The sequence below is a fragment of the Halichoeres trimaculatus genome, unplaced genomic scaffold, assembly GCF_033239565.1.
Source record: "Halichoeres trimaculatus isolate MK-OKI-2021-1 unplaced genomic scaffold, fHalTri1.1 fHalTri1_scaffold_3, whole genome shotgun sequence".
Lineage (NCBI taxonomy): Eukaryota > Metazoa > Chordata > Actinopteri > Labriformes > Labridae > Halichoeres > Halichoeres trimaculatus.
The window spans coordinates 35558122-35577610 of NW_027437181.1; the positions used below are offsets into that span (position 1 = coordinate 35558122).

At 42.3% G+C, this 19489-nt stretch overlaps 1 protein-coding gene across 2 annotated transcripts in view; it reads left to right on the forward strand.

The window, feature by feature from the left end:
* The window catches only part of tshz3b (teashirt zinc finger homeobox 3b), a 43495-nt gene that overhangs the window by 1612 nt on the left and 22394 nt on the right, over positions 1–19489 (forward strand). The window contains exon 2 of one of the 2 annotated variants that reach the window (XM_074666379.1): positions 194–670. In XM_074666379.1, the coding sequence (XP_074522480.1) occupies positions 631–670 (40 nt within the window). In that variant the 5' untranslated portion in view covers positions 194–630. Of the gene's footprint in view, positions 1–90; positions 671–19489 lie in introns of those variants that run through there. The other variant, XM_074666380.1, reaches the window with a different exon arrangement.

The following is a 19489-nucleotide window of genomic DNA, read 5'->3' on the forward strand; positions in this document are numbered from 1 at the left end:
GAGGCAGAGAGGGGGAGACAGAGGGAGAGAGAGAGAAGGGGGAGAGAGACAGGGAGCTACGTGACGCCTATCAGCGGCGGAGAGGTTGAGCCGTAGAGGAGGCGCAGGGCTTCAGTTGTGTCAGCTCTTGATGTGTTGTCGCCTTGTTTGCGGACTTTTGACTGACGCGATCATTTGGTTTTATCCCTTCAAGCTTGCCTGTTGCAGCCTCCGACGCCGAGTAAAGAGGATCACACGGAGACACAAGGCGCTTTTCAACCTCCTTTCTGTGTTTTCGTACCGCGGAGCCCCCTCTGTTCCAGCTCCCACCGCGTCCATCCAAGCAACCGGAGCGGGCGAGACAGCGAGCGACAGAGAACGAGCAGCAGCTCGGGGGTTTATTCCCCCTCTTTTTTATTTATTTTTTATTTTTACCCTCCTCGCATCCACTGGCTCCTTCTCCTTTGAATCATTTTTGTGTACGAAAACTGCTCACCCTCCCCTCCTTACACCCACCCACCCCGACCTATGTGGGAGCCCTAAGAGCGCACCCAGGGGGGAAAACTGTGTATCAAAGCTCCGAGGATCCCCCAGGCAACCTCGGATCACCGGGGCCAGAGAAGAACTCCCTGCCGGGCCCCCGCAGCCGACATGCCGCGGAGGAAGCAGCAAGCGCCTCGGCGCGCCGCAGGTACGAACTGGCTTTGGTTTACATGGAATTCACCTCTCTCTATCTTCCTGTTTCTTCCTCATGCCTCCATGTGTGCCCCCTTCTCCACACCTCCTTCATTCACTCACTTTTCATTGATATTTCTCTCACCCTCATTGAAACACTCATGTGACTACAACAGCTTTTGTACTGAGAGCAAACGTGTATCACAGCCCTAAAGTCCCAACACAACTTTTCCTATCTCATCTAAACATCCTTAAGACTAATGTCTGTCAAAAGCAGAGATGGAGCAAACATACATGTTCTGTTCAAACACATCATTGGAGAGTTTTAACAGAACTTGTTTTTCTTTGACTGAAATATGTCACTCATTTATTTTTGTAAGCATCAGCAGAACTGAAACGATGAGTTGGTGAGCAGATTAGTCATCCTGATTTATGTTGAGTGGCTTTTTGTGAATAATGTAAAAAGTTTGCAGTTACACCATTTGTGTAAATGCAGCATTTTCTGTTTTTGTTTATTGTGTCTTGCTGCAAATGTAACCACTTTGGGGTTCATACATTAACGAAGCTGCCCCAAGTCTTTAAATGGGTTTTTATATTTTGGTTTTGGATTGTTTTTATCCTCTGGCTTTTATTCCTTGACGATAAAAATGTATCAAAGAAACTCTGCGCAAATTAATCAGAACAACCAACAACTATTTTCAGTTTTACTTGAAGAATAGTTTGAAGAATTGTTTGGGTAATTACAGGTGTAACTACTTAGTAGAAACGATCAGCCCCTTCACCTCATAAAAAGGTCAGAGGTCAGCTGCTGTGCACCAGTGCGTGCATGCCTTAAAGGACTCCCCGTGAGAGTGTGTCGATGTAAAAATAATACCTTCTTTTATGAACCTCTTGTTGGCGTCAGAGAACTTGATCTTCCATAAGTCGTTCTTCTACCTCTGTCCAGCCGTTCACACTGCGCCTCCTTCCTCCTTCCCTCTCTGCTGGTGGATATTGACGGTGGAATTAAGGATCTATAATGTGGAGGTTTTTGGGGGGAGCCCTGGGGTCAGCTTTTGTCACAGAGGCCTCTGCTGGTCGCTGATTTCCGTTTACACAGTCAGATTAACCCAGAAACACTGATGAATCACAGGAACCTCACACTTCATCAGGGTATTTTTTCCCTTTCTTGTGTTTCAACATTTTTCGATACTTTGGCGAGAGTGTGTTTTATTTGTCTGCTTGGGATTCAGCGACACCTCCGTGCTGTTAGTGTACTCCCTACATGAATTAAGTGGAAGCTTATTGGCTTTTGGTGACCTCTTTGTGTCATGAAACATGTTTTAACCTCCTGAAAAATATCCCTTTCATTTCTTCTCACTTCTCACTCGTTCATGTATTTTGGACTTAAGCATGAAATGACTCGCTTTGTTTTGTGTGCGTCCTCCATCCGTTTTCTTTCTCCTCTTCTTCTTCAGTTTCTGGGAAAGACTTTTCTCTTCTAGCCTAAAGATTATTTCACAGCCCGGGGAGGGAGTGTATACTGGAAGAGAGCTTTAATGGACAATCGCCATCTTTGATTTGATGCCTGATTGATCACCTGTCATCTGGCCGAGCCTTTGATCTGTTCATTCCCGATAAGTGTCAATAAATCACCCCTCCCCCCTCCCCTTCCTTCTCCTACCCCCGCCTGTCTCTCGCTCTTTCTTGTAGCACTGAGGGCCTGCTCAAGTCACGTCTGGCCTCACTAACTTAGAGCCATTAACACCATCATTTAACAGCATCTTTGTTGCTCTGGTTTTCCTTCTTTTCCTGCCTTCACTTCAGATGTGATGTGGTCAAAAAATCAGCTTTTATTTTATGTTCCTACGAAATGGGACTGAGAGTTTTGGTGTTCCCGCTGCACCTTTATTTCCAGGTTTATAAAAAAAATCATATCCTGTATGAATCTCATGGAAGATGCAGCTGAAAAACACTAACAGTGGGGAAAATATCTCCACAATTTAAAATTGTCGTCATCACATGTAACTATTTAAATCCTAATGAAAACTATTTGGCAACAACGCACCCTGGATTGCAACTTTTCAAACTCTAAAAGATGCAAAAAGTCCTCAGCCCACCAACACACCCACTTACACACACACACATACATTCTCACACACGTAATTACATGTGTGCAGTGGTGCATGCACATGCCGCATGCTGCATTGACTTTACACTTCATATAAACCAGCATGCATACTTTTTTTTCCCTCTGCACACACACAGTGGTATGAAAAATGTAACTATTAGCCTAATCGTGAGGCGGAAGACTGGTTTGCTCCATCAGAAGGAGCCGTCAGAGAGACTTTGTTTCATATTTGATTTAATTGTCTGCCCTCTGACAGCCACATTCATCAATGGCCCTAATGGTCAATCAGAGGCTGGCACACAGAGAGGGAGAGTCTCATGTGTTCTCAGCCCTGGGCCTTACTTGATCAAAATGTTTTAGCCTTAATGGACACAATGGGAGGGGGAAAGACTGGGCGTGTGGATGGATGGAGGGATGGATGGATGGATGGACAGACAGATGGATGGATGGATGGATGCATAGCGGGATGACTGAAAGCCTTTTTATTCAGCTGGAATGAGCGAGTGAGAGTGCTGGGAGAGAAAATGAGGCATTTATTCCTTTGATGAGAAACGAGAACAAACACGAGGCAGGCAAAGGAGGAGTTTCATTTTAGACTATTGGCAGCTTCCGATTTTTTTCAACCCCTCCTCTCTCCGTCTCCCTCCCTCCCTTGTTCACAGCTGCAACTTATAACGCTGAGAAGAACTGCATGGCACACAAAGACTGATGACAAATTGATTGCGCTGTAGTGATGGCAAGAGTTATGGGAGGATGGCAAATGATAGGCCTTGATTGGGAACTTTGGGGGGAGCAAAATACCCCCAGTCTTGATTTTTTGTTTTATTTCCACATCACATCTCCTCTTCTTCTCTTGTATGTATCTGATTTAGTCTCCCAACTCTGCACCCTGAAAATACTTCCCCCCTGATGTGGTTACAGGCAACAGCTCGAACACACAGCGCTCCAGTGATTCATTCAACCATCAGATTCGTTGAGATGACATAAAGCTGTAAATCTGGTTAAAGGTCAGAGTGTTTATGGAAAGGTTCATTTGGATCTGCTGATTTAGAACCTGTCGTGTGTTTTTCATTACTTATTACTGAAACAGAACATGTGTAGATCCAATTAAGTCCTCTCTGCTCTGCTGTGGGGTTCTGCACAAGCATGAAGAAGTAACCTTTCCCTCATACTCAACATAAGGCCACGGTATCCCTGAGCCCTGCACTCTTCCTCCGCCATCTTTCTTACAGACCTCTTCCACACACACACACACACACACTCTCACTTGAAGCCTAGCGATGGAGCGCACTCAGCTGTCTAAAAAGAGGAGTTGTTTTGCCAGCTTCATTAGCGTTCTCCTAATTAGCCGAGCATCTGATGGATCTCTGACAGGCCTAATGATTGGAGATGACAAGCTCCGCACACTGTCACGCTCGCCAATTAGGTCTGCAGCATAGTTGGATGTAATCAACTTGATCTTACACTGTCCTCATATGCCCCCCCCTCCCAACCCTCCCACCCCCACCTCCCTCCATTGCACCCACCCATCCCTTTGGCTTCCCCATCTTCGGTTGGCAAGCCTGGCCAGTGGTGGCTCACTTCGAGTAGGAATGGCGTTTGTTGTTTCGTGAGCAAACTTCAGTTGAGGCAAATTTTCTAGCGTGCGTTTTCTACGTTGCTAGAAAAATCTGTGTCTTGATCACACACATCTGTATACGTGCGCGCGTGCACTGTTTTCTCAGCATGGCTATTTATTTTCGCAGCACTCCTGACTTCAGGAAAAGACAAAGCTCAGGCGAGCGGCAGGCTTTTGTCCGGGGGCTTCAAAGCGAGTCTCGACCAAACGGATCATTGTTAAGAAGGAGGAAGCTGAAACATCAAACATGCTGTGTATTATTCTTTCTACATATTTTTCTTTGTCCGACCACAGATTTTACACGGCGGCTGAACATCTATTGTTTCAGAGTTATGCATGTAAAAACGGAGGATGTTCAGCTGTAAAGACAAGCTGCATGGGGTTAACACAGCATTGTGTGCATGCGTGTGTGCATGCATGTGTGTGTGTGCCTTCCTCCTTTGAGCCCGCCACAGATTGATGACGTTGACACTGGTCATTATTAGCTACTCAATGACACTTTCCCAGAGTGGAAACACCTATCATCAGCATGGTGTCCAAAGAGGCTAAGCATGATTTATGTAAATATTAACATCAAGACAGATCTGGTTCTGTCCGACAGGAGATAGATGGCAGCCGAGGAGGAAAAGCAGCTGATTTCTGTGATTTCTCTGCCTCCGCCTGTGAGTGTGTGTGTGTGATTGATTGTAGATGAGAGCGAGAGATTAATCATGCTTGATGTGTGTTAACGTTGCACTCGCGGTGGATCTAAGTCGAGATGCAGTGGCCCACTTAGATATACTCAGTCACTCACACACACACACACACACACACACACACACACACACACACACACACAGGAAGGTGCTGGTACACACGTACACACACGTACACACACACTTAACCATAAAACAAAAACACGTTTTAAACAAGGATTTACATGCATGAAAGAACGGGACGTTTTCCTCTTTTATTGTACATTTTATGTGAGGATGATCTCTACAGACGATGTTGATCTTGTAAAAACTAAAACATTAAGACACACTCTGTGCTGTATTGTGGCCTATGGTGCGGCTCAGTCTACGACAATAGCATCTAATGAAACATGTCAATATAATGAGGTTAATTAACCTTGTTTAAAAAGAGTCTTGATGATTCTGTTAATAGTTTCACAAACAGAACCTTCTCGCAGCCTTTTGCTCCACACATTATTAGCCACAGTCGCTAAAAATAAAATAAAATAAAATCCTTATTTTTTAATTTTTAATATTTTCTTCCCACTAAAGCCTCCCTTATTCTCCATCTTTGCCTGTTAGACTTTCCAGAAGAATTTATTCAAGTCCTCACTGAAAGATAAAACTGAGAAATTACTCATCCCAGAAGTCAAAGTTGTCCGCTGGAATTTCTAATGAAGTGGATTTATTTTATTTAAGCATCAGCACTCAAAGCGGACATTTTCATCTGCAGTCTATTCACCTGAAATGTCCCGCGTTTATAGTTTTTTTTTTTTTTTAATATGCTGCGCTTCAAACCAAAACTGAGTCAGATTAATTGCGAAGCACTGAGTAAATGCTTCATCATTCCCAGATGTTCTTTGAGTGAGTATGGATGAGTTATCTTAAAGTTTCCTGAACATGAACACTGAGTTTTCAGCTTCTTAATAAAGAGTCTTCCGTTGTCCTTTCTGTTTGTTGATTAAACATTTATCCAAAGAACTCCTTTTATGGAAGATGGATATTGTCTGCTACGTCTTACTTTTAAAGTACTCACATGGGAGACAGTTAGCCGTCTTTATTACTTTTATTTATTGCATTGCATCACTTCAAACCCAGGGTCACTTTCTGTTAGGATGCAGTAAACACATAAAAGCAGTTCATTATTACTGTCTTTGTCTGATGCTCAAGGATAGAGATGGGTCACCTTTTTAAAACACACCACAAAATCATGGTGTAAAGGCCTGTATGGTTGGAAAATTTTCCTCAGACTTTTTTTTTTCTTTAATACATAAATATTTGCGTATGTGACTTGGAAAAGTATTATTTTTTGGCTGTTATTCTTTTATTTTGTGGTAATGCTGCCCAATCTCAAGGGAAAGTCCACCACAAGAGGTCGCAGGATACATTTATTCTGCTGGAAAAAGCAAAAACAGACAATTCTGCAATGATGTGGGATTTTCACACAACAGGTTTCATCAGTTAATATGAAGAAAATGCAAAAAAAAAACATGAAAGGAAATAAGATCACACCTTACTAAAGGTCTCATTAGATTAAAAGAAAGTCTTAATCTTAAGCTTTTGTTATTGGCTAAAAGCAAACAGTTGTAACATCCAGTTTAACCAGCTTGCTAACTACATCAGTTAAAGTAGCGGCTAGCTTCTTTCAGCTCAGTATAAAAGATCCCTCCTATTCACAAAATTACAAATCTGCCTCCCTAAGCCTGTCTCTAACTAAAACTCACCACATACTCTCAGCCTGTACATGCAGGCTGAGCTGAAAGGACTTTGAGTCTCAGTCTGTGCGTGCCAGTCTCAGTCCTGCTCCCTACATTACTTTGTGTGGAGTGAGTCTTTCCCAGGCAGCTAACTGACATTGTGATTAGTTATGGCCCTCTTCTGCTTTTCTCGGTGCTCCTGCCCCACCACGCTCTGCCACAATGAACCCAGAGACGCAGACAGAGAGCAGATATAAAGTGGGAGAACTGTTGCATAGTTAAATATTCTATCATAGGGAAAGACAGAAAGGTAATGAGATTGTAAAAAAGATTATGTGCACTGGAAAAGAGAGAGTGGGAGCGAATGAAAAAGCAAGCGAGTAGACAAACGACAATCATAGAGGGAGACAGAGGAAGAGGGAGGAAGAGACAGGGAGGGAGGGGAGTGGAGCCTCCTCCTCCCCTCCTCCCTCCTTCCCTTCCTTGAGGATAAGTGGCTGATGGTTTATAAACAGTGTTTCTTTCCCTCCCTCTCCAAGAATCTTCCGTCATGGCTCCCATTAGGTTGACAGCTGTCAATTAGAGCTCCCTTGGTCTGGCGCTCTGCACTTTATTGCAGGCAGTTGATGCTGTCATTTTGCTCCCAGTTTCGCCTTGAGCGTTATCACGAGCGCTCAAACAGTCAATAGCTGATGCATCAGCAGTTATTTCTTAAATTGGCTCACAAGGCTGCATCCTTTCCTCATTTTTTTCACCCCCCCAATTCTTCTCTTCCTCCCTCTCCTCTCCTCTCTCTGCCTCCTCCCTGTTCTCCTTTTTCCTCCCCAAAGAATGTTTTTGTGAGAAGTGAGCAATGTGGTGTGCTTGTGGGAGAGTGCATGGGTGCAAAGAGTTGAAGAGAGGATGCACAACAAAGGGCAGAAGGATACAGGAAGCAGAGTAAGATGAATTATCTGTTGGCATACTTCACAGAAAGATGGGATGCAGCCTTAAATGTGTTTAAAAATGAACAAATCCAGACCCAAAAAACGCAAATTAAATTAGTCCGAAACAGGAACAACATCTTTCATGTTCCCTCACTGGATTTTATTTTTTCATATCTATGTAATCTTGCAAAAATATCCACCAAAAGCGGTGTTATATTAGTAGGCTGCACTCCTCATATCCTCCTGACTACCAGGAAAAAAAATATTGTCCAATCACAAAGATTTTAAGATTCCCTAATCTTTGTGAGGTTATTAGAATACTGAACACATTTTTTTTGTTTTTTTGAAAAGAAGTTTTTTATATTTCAGATATTATGTATATTAATAGTATATTACAATGCTAAAATACAGTAAAAATTATTCAGAAAATGTTCAAATGTGTTGTTAAGAGTCACATATAAAATATGCCACCAAAATTTCAAGCGAAAATTTGCATATTAAAAAGTTTTATGCACTTACTTTTCCTCTTCCCATAAATTGCACTTCCACTGATGGACGCCATTTTACTTAATGAAAAAGAGAAAGGTACCAAAGCCCCACCCCTTCACATTTGGTATCATTGAAAAGCCCTAAATGTCCTCTGTAGGTAGCATGAGGAGTTTATTCAGTAGTGTGAAGTAAGTGGAAGATATTTAGGTGTACAAATTTCCCCCACAGAGGACAAATTTGAACTACTGGTAGTCAGGAGGATATCCTTCTTTTTTTGTGCCTTTAAAATAAGTTAGGAAGCATTCTGTCAGCTTAATAATTAGCAAAAAGACTTAAAAAATGGAGATTGAAATATTTTTAAAAGTTTTTTGGTGACATAATTTTAAAAATGGTTATATATATATATATATATATATATATATATATATATATATATATATATATATATATATATATATATATATATATATATATATATATATATATAGATATATATATATATATAGATATATAAAATAAGTGTAGACAAACCTTGTACAGATGAGCCAAACAATTTTTCAGTGTACAAATGTCAGCATGTGTGTGTGTGTGTGTCTGTGTGTGTTAGGCAAACAAAACATGCAGGACCTGATGAAATGCTGTAATTCAAATATTTGAACAGCTGTTTTAACACGGTATGAAAGTTTCTTAACGTTTTAGAGTCTGAATATATTAGTTGCAGAGCAAAGATCATTGGGCAAAATTTCACCACACACTTTATGAAACATGGATTTGGCCTCAGTGACGTCACCCATTGTAATGAAGCTATGTTTTTTGACCATCCTGATTCTGATGTGTGCATGACTCAGAGGTCAGTCATGTGACCCGAGTGTGCCACATCCCTGGTTTCTTGTTTCTGTTACATTAATGTAGAATGGGAACATGTATGTAATACTGCTGCCGTCACAGACATCTTGTAAAAGCTTCATCCATGAAGCAGGAATTGTTTTCTTACAGTGTTGTCCTGCTCATCCCAGTGCTCTGTATTATCGTTGGCACAAATACAGAGCACTAAAGTGATCGCATAGTGTTTAAGTGTCCATACCTGTAGAGTGCTTACAGTATAATGTGAAAATAGCATCCAGAGGAAGATGGAGAGTTCTTATTTCAGTAAAGACGACTGCTGTAAATGATTGATGATTTATAAGCATGTCATCTGAATCTTGTCTGTGTCCCCTCCATGTGTGTATCTCGGTCACACAGTCAGAGAGCTGGACCCAGTGGGGTGAAGGAGGGCAGGGAAACAGACATGAGCTTTTCTGCAACTTTTTGGTATACATCCTTTTTCTCACATTGCTATATATTTATAGCTGAAAGGAAAAATGTTGCAGAACCTTTTTGTTTGTTTGTTTTTTGATATTGTGCAGCCACAGCGGTTGCCATATTGGAAGTGGTGACAGCAACTGTTGTCTGTCTTATTTCAAACCACCACAGGGACGGGATTGTGGCTTTGCCGCCTGGCAAATGAACCATAACACACCCCAAATCATGCACAACTTTAAACCACACTATAATTTTAATGGACAAGTTGTCACCAAAGAATTGTGTTTTTTTTTTTTTTTTTTTTTGAGTTTTATATTCTGGGTTTTATGCTTTTATTTTGAGAGGCTAGAGCAGGAAACCGACAGAGAGCGGAGTGAGATGCTGCAAAAGGATCTCTGTGGTGGATTTGAACTTAAGCTTCCTAGATTTAAGGGGTGCATGACTACACAGGTTGGCCGAATCTGCGTAAAAATGAACATTTTAACATGAAATCCAATAAGGCGTCTGGTTTTCCAGCAAGCCTCAAGCAGACACTCAGTGCACTGCAGTTTGTTGTACTTCATCAGCCGCTTACCATGAGGTCTGACTCAAAGAGCATCCTGGAAAAAGCACTCAAACAGGAAATGGAGTGAGGGAACACGCAAACATGTGCACACTTCCTGTGCTGACACCAAACAGAAACATGTGTATTAAAAATTCTAAGACTGGGCTTTTATCACGCTGTGTTACTTCAAAATACATTTCTGGTTGGGTCTGTGTTGCGGCCACAAAAGCAGCACACGCGTCTTCAAAAACGGGCTGTAAATGATGAACGACAGAGGCTTACCGTCTTCTAAAGGCAACAAACTTTTAATAGTCAGCCAAGTTGTCAGTACTCCTTCCAACATGACAAGTGGCTTCTGTTTATGGTTAGCTTTATTTTTATAGCATGTACAGCCTGTTACACTTCCTGTCATGCTCAGGAGACGCAGGGTAATGTATACGTGTGTGTGAGTGTGTTTGAGAGGATCATGGAGTCCAAGGAGCTGCAAGCTTAGCAGGACGATGATACTGTGTCAAGACAAGGTGTGTATGTGTGTGTATCTTTTGAGTGTCATCTGGGCTCAGCTCCAGGTCTGGGTTTCTTCTTACCCTCAGTGGGGGTTGCCTTTATGTCTGCACCGGGTGTGTGTGTGTGTGTGTGTGTGTTTGAGTGCATGCTCCTACAATCAGAGCCCCTCGTTTCCCTTTCCCACGCAGGCTTTGGCTAAACTGAGCTGCGACTGGCAGCCATCAGTCGTGTGTGTGTGTGTGTGTGTATGGTTGCGTGTATATGTGTGTGTGTGATGGTGGCTGTGATGAAAGGCAGGGGAGCCAGTGAGGACCTGTCTGAGGCCCGGGTAATCAGGGCCAGCCCGAGCTGACATCCTTCTCAAGCTGACAGTGCCTTCCTCTTCTCTCCTCACACACACTCTGACACACACACACACACACACACACACACACACGTTCACATATTCACACATGGCTGAGCGGTCACTGCTCATTCGCTGCCACAAGACAATCCAACATACCTTTGGACCTCCTTCTTGCTGTGTGTTAAACAGTTTCAGATGTGGCGAATTATCCTCACCCGCTATGGCACAACAACTCAGCTCATACATGTGTGTGTGTGTGTGTGTGTGTGTGAGAGTGTGTGTGGGACGTGGAAATGTATGGTTTGATAGGGTCTGTTTGTACAAGGGCGTGGTAGGAAATGTTAAAGTAAACCACCAGCAAACTCACCTCTGCCTGTGTGAGTTTGTTTTTTGAGTGTGTGTGTGTGTGAGATGGTTTAGACCAAGTAGGCAGGTGAGAGAGGAAGAGAGAAGGAGCCATGCTAAGGGAGGGGGAGAAAAAAGAGGAAGAGAGAGATGAGAGGAGTGAGGAGGAAGGCTGTTTTATTTTATACTGTGAGGGCCTGTTGCTAATTAATGTTTCTTGGTCGGTTTCTGTCGGAGCTGAGTAATGTTTTTGATCTTTATGCCTGATAACTGCATACCTAATGAGATTTCAAAGCTGGTGGAGATGGGAGTTGCTGCTCCCTGCAATTATTGACAGATGCCTTTTCTCCGCCACTGGCTGCCGCGCCATAAATCCTTCCTCAGTAATGAGCTTGAGAAGTGCCACCCTGCCAGTGAGCTAATGAAACCGAGCAAGGGGGGCCGCCTGTGTGCATGTGTGTGTGTGTGTGTGTGTGTGTGTGTGTGTGTGTGTGTGGTTGAGTGTGTGTGCAAAGGGGTGCATCACACTTCTCTGACACATTTTTTTCTCTTTAAATGCACTCTGCAGATGTCAGCCACCTCGCCTGCTCGCGACAAAAAGAGAAAGGAGGCAGGAGAGAGATAGTCGACGAAGAAGAGGAAGAAAAAAAAACAAAGCAGAAGCCTTCGCTCTCTGTTTCTCCACTTTATGAGAAGTTTCAGGGAGGTGCTGGGGGGCGCTCAGGTTACAGCCCCATGTTAAGGCTATTTGTCTGGTTTGGCTGTTTTATTTGAAATACTAGTATCTCTGTTGCCAAACGGGGCTGTGATTGATATTGTTGCACCCCCCCTTCCACTGCTCGCCTGCTCCTCGCTCCTCTCGTCTTTTCTTCCCCTTTTCCTTGATGAACTCTCCCTCTCTGTAACTCAGCCAGAGACGGCAAAGAGCTTAAAGAAAGACGGAAAGTGGCACATGAAGAAAGAAAAGAAAGAGGAAATTGAAAAGGAAAAGCGGGGCGACCTTTTTTGTTGCCCCTCACACACCCATGCTAACAGCATATCTGGTGTTGGTTTCCTGAATGCATGAGCTTCTATATCACACCGCATGATGTGGTGTGTTTGCAAGTTCACACATATACATGTGTGTTTGTTACGAGCTCTCACAGAAACCAGAGGAGGAGAGCAGCGAGCAGACGAGCGCCGTCTCACTGCCAAACAGTCGATTTCCCCCCTCTCATCGTCCGCGCCATACATCACAGACCCACCCTTCTCTCCTGACACAAAGACGTGTGTCATTTATCAAACAGGGCCTTGCCAGGGCCTCACATGTGTGTGTGTGGCAGCACATAGCAGTGCATGTGAATGTGTGTGTATACAAGCACATGTGTGCTTTGGTGTGTAGGGCATTCCTTCCTCCGCTGCCTCTGAGGTCCACTTCTCCAGGGAAAGAGGGAGAGACTGAGGGATGAAGAGTGAGGAGGAGAGAAGGAGATGCAGACACAGAGAGGGGGATTACTGGTGCTGAATGAGTGAGTGAGTGTGTGAGAAGTTGGAAGAGTGGAGGAAGAAATCATTGGACTAGTTTCACTAATGTTTTGGCCCGACTTCTTTCCACATCCCCTCTGGGTAATCGGTAAAAAACTGCGTCTGCATTTGATATTGATAAAGCAGCTTTAAATAGTATTTTACACACAATTACTCACATTTCACATCATAAATAAGTATAGATTGTAAATCATACCGCCATTAATCTCCTTGATGCATGTGCAGGCATGTGCAGGCATGCACTCATGTTTGTGTGTCAATAACAATCTGTGTATGTCTCTCTCCCGTGCTCATGTGTCTCGGGGGTTGCTTGCAGGCGTGTATCAGTCACGATGTCTTATCTAACACACACACACACACACAAACTCACAACCAAGTATCTCCCATGGGTTGGGGCAGTACAGTCTCTCCCTCTCCCTCCCTTCACTTCTCTCTGATTCAAAGGGAGGCCTTATAGAAGATGGATGCTCCTTAAAAAAAATAGCCTGTTGATGGATATGAATCTGGCCCTGCCATTCATCACTGCTGTATTATTTAGACTGGATCGCTACAGAGCTGTAACCTGAGCTACAGCTGCGAGTGGGTTAGTGTGTGTGTGTGTGTGTAATGTGTGTGTGTGAGGACACGGCAGGTGAAGGAGGCGGGGGGAAAAGGGGACAGTCGGGGTCTCAGCAAAGGCAGGGAAAGAAGAAAAGCAGTAAAGTGGGGAGAAGGAGTGAACACATTAAGCGGTATATAAAACAAAGGTGATGTGTGCTGAAAGGTCAAAGGTTAGAGCTGATGACAGATGATTATACACACCTTGCTTTTATTTGTGAACAACACATTATTTTAAAACTTTAACTGCCCATAGTGACGCCTCTTTACTAGAGATAGACTGATATGGATTTTTCTGGGCCAATATGATAATTTGTAGTCAATGAGGCCGATAACTGATATTTGAAGCTGATATTAATTTGCAGTCAAAGTGCAAATCTTGGAGTCAAAATTTTGAACAATACAAACTCCAACACTTAACTTCATTCAAATACCTTTAAGCATAAGTTTCTTAAACAGCTCCCAGGCTCAGCAGCATGTTTTATCAAGTTAAATTAAAACTTGAAAAAATAAAAAGCTAAAGTTTTCTACAGTAATTAAAGTTTTCCAAAGTTTCAATGTAGCTGCAATAACTGAAATAACTGCACTGCTGATTGGCTGTTTCCGGAGCCATGGCTCTGCTTGTAACCAATCAGATGGTACTGTGGGTGGGACAGTGCTGAGGACTAAGTAGTGACTGCAGACGGCGGAGCGGCTGCATCAGAGCCGCAACAATGCAGTTTCAAATTTGTTTCTTATCGGCCGTCGGATTTAAAAAAAGGCAGATGCCGATATGCCTCAAAATGCCAAATATCGGCCCTGATAATCGGCCTATCCCTACTCTTTACATATTTTCTCTAAGAAAAACTACATCAGTTTTACACATCAGTGTCTCCAGATTTTGGAGGGGGCATCGAGTTTTTTAGGATCCATGAAGAGCCTCTGCTGTTCAACTTCGAATAGTGTGTTTGAGTTAAGGTGTGTGTGTGTTAGCCAAAAACTTTAGCCACTAGTTTCATCACACTACTGCTTTCATTGTTGTTCAACACATTAAACTTTCAATAAAGAGCTAACTTGTGGCTGCTACATTTCTGGTGAATTATCACAGAGATCTTCATGCCGGTATTATTTCCTTCTTTTTCCACTGAAGCAGTTCTTGAGTTTCTCATGCGTCTTAATTTTCTGGACGTACAGAATTAACCTTTCAAAACACCCTGCATGACTTCCTGAAGTTTTGCAGCTGTATATGTGAACATGAATGGCTGAACTCTACCTACACTTCTCCCTGCCAGCCATTTCCACATAAAGTCAGTGTGAGCCATGTGAGTAATGTGACTGCGGCTGAACTGTCTGGTGGAGAAAAGTTCATGCTGTGAGAGACGTGGAGAAGAAACAACTTTGGAAAAATTTGGAATAGGCTGTCCTGATTTTTTTTTTCCCCTCCCAGCTTCTGAAGTGTATCAGTGTTTGGTGGCTTTATAGATGAGGGGTTTCCCAACCTTTTAGCCTGAAACTCCCAAAATAGACGTGCTGCCAAGAGAATACACTAATATCCAAAAAACAGACAAAAATAAACAAACAAAAGACCTAAGATACTTAATTTAGCTGATCTGTAGAAAATCAGACGAGCTGTGTCCGTACATTGGTGTGTTTCTACCACCAATCTACCAACACTGATACTGTAGTTATCCTGACTTTGTCTCCTTGGGGGATTTCGTGGCAAGAAAGAAATGTTGAAAACAGATTTTAAAAATTCTGTTTGTATGGTTTTCAACTAAATCTAGCAATATGCACTTGTAAGTACTTTTTTCTAAATTTTGAAAGGCATTAAAAAAAAAAAAAAAAAAAAAAAAAACAGAAGTAACACATAGATTTCAATTTGCCCAGTTTGTAAATAATGGACCGATGGACTGTACTTAAAAATCCTCTTTATAGCTTTTTGCCATTGTGCTTTTGAGCTTACCAATTACCACCACATTTATCCTCCTCTGATAGAAGAGGCAACTATATGTCCATTAATATAAACCATGCCCTAATAACATCTATGGCAGAAGAGGTTTGATGTCTTGCCCATGGGCACCTCAGCATGTTGGGTGCTTGAACACAAAACGCTCAATACAAGAAGGCTTTTGCTGTCTGACGCAGAAACAAGCACATATGGTGGCTCCTACTTGAGAATTGCCAATGCGTGGATCACAATGAGGATTTTTCTAATTGGTTTTATTACTGTTTGTCTGCTGGTGCACAAGAGGCAGTCATGTAGCGATCATGCTAAGAGTGGCAGATGAATTACGCTGTATGAAGAAACATGAAGGCCTCGCTGCACACAAATCCATGTGCATGTAGGAGATCCCATGACAAGAGTTGTAGTGCAGATTGTAACATGGCTTTTCCAGCCTGAGTGTATTTGTGGAACACAACACATGTTTAGTTTGACTGTAACACTCTGTGACTGGGCTGTGCAGAGATGTTCTGGGAAAATGGGTATATCATCCAACATGGAGAGGGAAGATTGTTGGAAGGAAACAAACTAATGATGTCTCATTTTAAACTCCTTCCACATGCATTTTAAATAAGAGCTGTTACATTTGGGGGTTTTGCTCCCTGCTCCCCTCCTCCTCTCTCCTCTATCTCTCCCACTCTTCCCAGGTTTCTATAGCGCCAAGGCAGACGTGGTGATTTATTGTGGCCATCCATCTCTCGTACTCATCCATCACCGGCCGGTTGCTAGGCGATCATGGCAGCAGCTGTTTGCTTTTGAGTTCAACAGAGGGGCCGTCAGTCAGCGGCGGCAGGTGAAAAGCGTTATGAACGCGCGTTGTCACGGCGAATAATTAATCAAAGGTGGGAAAGATAATTAAAAAGATATGACCCCTGTTGGTACTTGGTCCTGGGTTTGCCCGGAGAGAGAGAGAGGGAAGGAGGAGGAGGAGGAAACAGAAAAGGTGACAAAAAGAGGACTTAGTCTGTGTCGCTGCTTCCTGGCTGTATCAAACTGAGCCAGTTTCTTATAATCCTTTTGTCCTTTAGAGGAGACGTATCAAAACATGTTTCTTTCCGTATTTTTGCTACCAACACCAACCTACTCCTTTGTTTGTAATCCACCTCTGTCTGATAACGCTCAGCCTGTCGCTCTGTTCAGAATCTGCCCAACTTGTGACATCACAAGTTGAGTAATTATAACACCTGCCCCCTCGCCTAGTTTCTCCACCCTCACCTTCAAAGCTCCTCTTCATAAAACCCTGTCAGAGATTATCCTGATGAATAGGATGAGGAAATCTCATGTCAAACATGTAGTTGGATGTTATTTACAACGTTTTGGTTTACATCGAGGTCCCCTACAGTAATCATGACATTGTGTTCATGACAGCACATCATGCGGAGGAGAGGGGCTGAGCTCTCTTTTTAAGTTCTAAGAGCTCATTTAGATTTAAAGAGACACACACACAGACCAAACCAACCGTTCAGAGCTGGTTCTTGATTCATGGAATATTTAGACTGAAACATGGTGAGAACCTGTTGTTCAGACATGATACAATGATTAAAAAACTCTATGATATGTTACCTTTAAACAAATCAGATAAGCGCAGACTTCACGGAAGCTTCGGACCCCCCCTCCCCGCCTCTCTCAGGCACTCAGAGGAACATGGAGGAGTGTAAGCAGTGAGTGCTGATAAAACAGGCCCTCCTGTTAGTCAGTGGCACTGCTCCATTTAATTAGAGGGAGATGGGCTGGAAAAAAGGAGAGAAAGGATTTTTTTTTTTTTTCCAAAGGTCTGGCTCAGAGAATGAAAGAGCGCTTCACACTGGTGTGGATTTATCTGTCACCTCAGATTGTACTGGTGCTGCCATAGGCATACTGCACAGAGTGAGACCCACCTGTTCAGTCACTTATTCACTTATTTATTTTTTTTTTTTTTCATTCAGCTTTTTTTTTTTTTTTTTGACATTCTATATAATATTTATTTATTTATTTATTTAACTTTGATGGTGGTTTTTATTTTTTTCTCCATGTTTATTTTTATCTGCAAATTTAACTGTAGCAAATATCACTTTATACAGACCCTTACTGTCTCACTTCACTCATAATTGGAACATCAGTTTAGCAGTGGGCCCGTCATACCTCTTCAGCTTTCATTTTTGAGGACTTTGTAGGAGATTCTGATATCAGGTTACAGTTTCCACACCGACTCAGAAAGTTAGATGAGATATCACTGATAAAGGGCTGATCCATAGAACTAATCTATTTAACGGAGCTCTATTTTTGTCTGTGTTTACAAGAACCATATGTGTGTGTATCACACCATCACCACCTGTAGGTGTGTGCGTTTTGGTTGGAAGGAAAATAACTACAGTAGCTCCTCAGTTGGTAATATCTCACACTTTTTTCCAGCAACTCTGCTGAGGTCTACAGTTAAACTGACGCTCCTGTTAGTGTTGGAGGTTTACTCACCGCACGTATACACATACTCTGTAGGCATACATATTACACCATAGCGGAAAAACACAATTAGACACGCATGGGCCTTCCAAAACATCCTTTGCTGCCAAAGTCATGTCATGCTAACCTCAGAAAGATTTTTCACCTGCAGAAACGCCCTTTACACACTCACATTTTTACCTGGATGGTGTAAAACAGTTACCAAAGTCAGGATTTCTCTCAAAGACATCCACTACAGAAGATGGGGAACTCTCATATAGCCAGGTGCTTCAGGTCAGCAGCAGTTTGCAGCTCTCTCCGCTCAAAACACTGCCTCATGGTTCATGGTCAACGTCTGAGCAGTGACCCTTACCAATTTAATGGACACTGAGTGAAAATCTGTTATTTTGACGAAAGATCAACAACAAAAAACTGAACTTCCTCAGATATGAATAAGACTTTCATTTTTTTCTCATGATTTTATGCTTACAGCTTCTGTTTCTTTACAACTATTGACATACATAGTGGTTTATCCGGGATCAGGCATAGTTTGTTTGATCGGTTTTAAAAAAGATGATTTTTTTAAAAGCATTTTTTGAAGGGATGAATAAAAAGATAGAGAAAGAAAACACCACCGTTGAAACAGAGATACAGAGCCTCAGAGTATAGAAACAGAGACGGCAGCAGCAGACGGAGCATCAGTCAGCATTTAACATTTTGCTTTCTACCTTTTCTGCCACTCTTCCAGGAATGATTTAGCCCGCAGCATTGCCCCAGGTTATAACCAGTCTCACTGAACTCTCTTCTTTCACACACTCACACACACTCTGTCTGGTAAACATCACAGGAGCCAGCGACACAGAGATACAAGTCTCTGTTTTGATTGAAGCAAATGAAAAACTATTTAAAAGTGCGCTCGTCCACAGAATCACACACGATACACAGCTGGGGAAAGCAGTTAAGAGTGTGTCTTTGTGTGTGTGTGTGTGTGTGTGTGCCTTTCATTAGCACTTATAACCAAGTCAATAGACACTTGATTGGTTAACATGTAGCTATTGATTCATTGACCAGTATAAGCGTGGGTGTTTAACTTCTCCCTGTACAGCTGCAGCTTCACTGCTTCTGTATGAGTGTAAACAATTTACAGTCACATTTAAAAGTTTTATATACAAAACTTTCACTTTATGCAACTTTTTTTCATCCTTTAAACTCTGAAAATGGTGTCAAACTGAATGAAGTATTGTGTTTTCTTTTTTTTTTTTTTAAACAGGAATGATTTTACAAATTGTTGAGCATTCCCGACTTCTTATAAAACATCAACAGTGTGTGTTAAATAACTCCCTTGTGTCATGTTGGCTGTTTTGTCATCAGTGAAGCCAAAAAAAGCATTACATATCCCAGCCAAGAATTTCAGATATGAGCCATCATGGATCCATGAGCTCCACGAGGAGACGCTGACGTTGTGTCACTCTGGAATGATTGCACAGTGAGATATCTGTTATTCTACACTGAGTTAATGTTAAAAACACTGTGACCCTGTTAAAACAATACAGCAGCATTGAAAGTGTGTATCAAAGTTAGACCTTAAATGTATAAATATCTTTAGCAAAACAGAAAATAAAGCTAGGTCTAAAAATTCTTCCTTTATCAATCTGTAATCAAACTCAGCTCTTGAATAAAACCTCTCTTTCATCAACATCTGGAACACCACATCCATT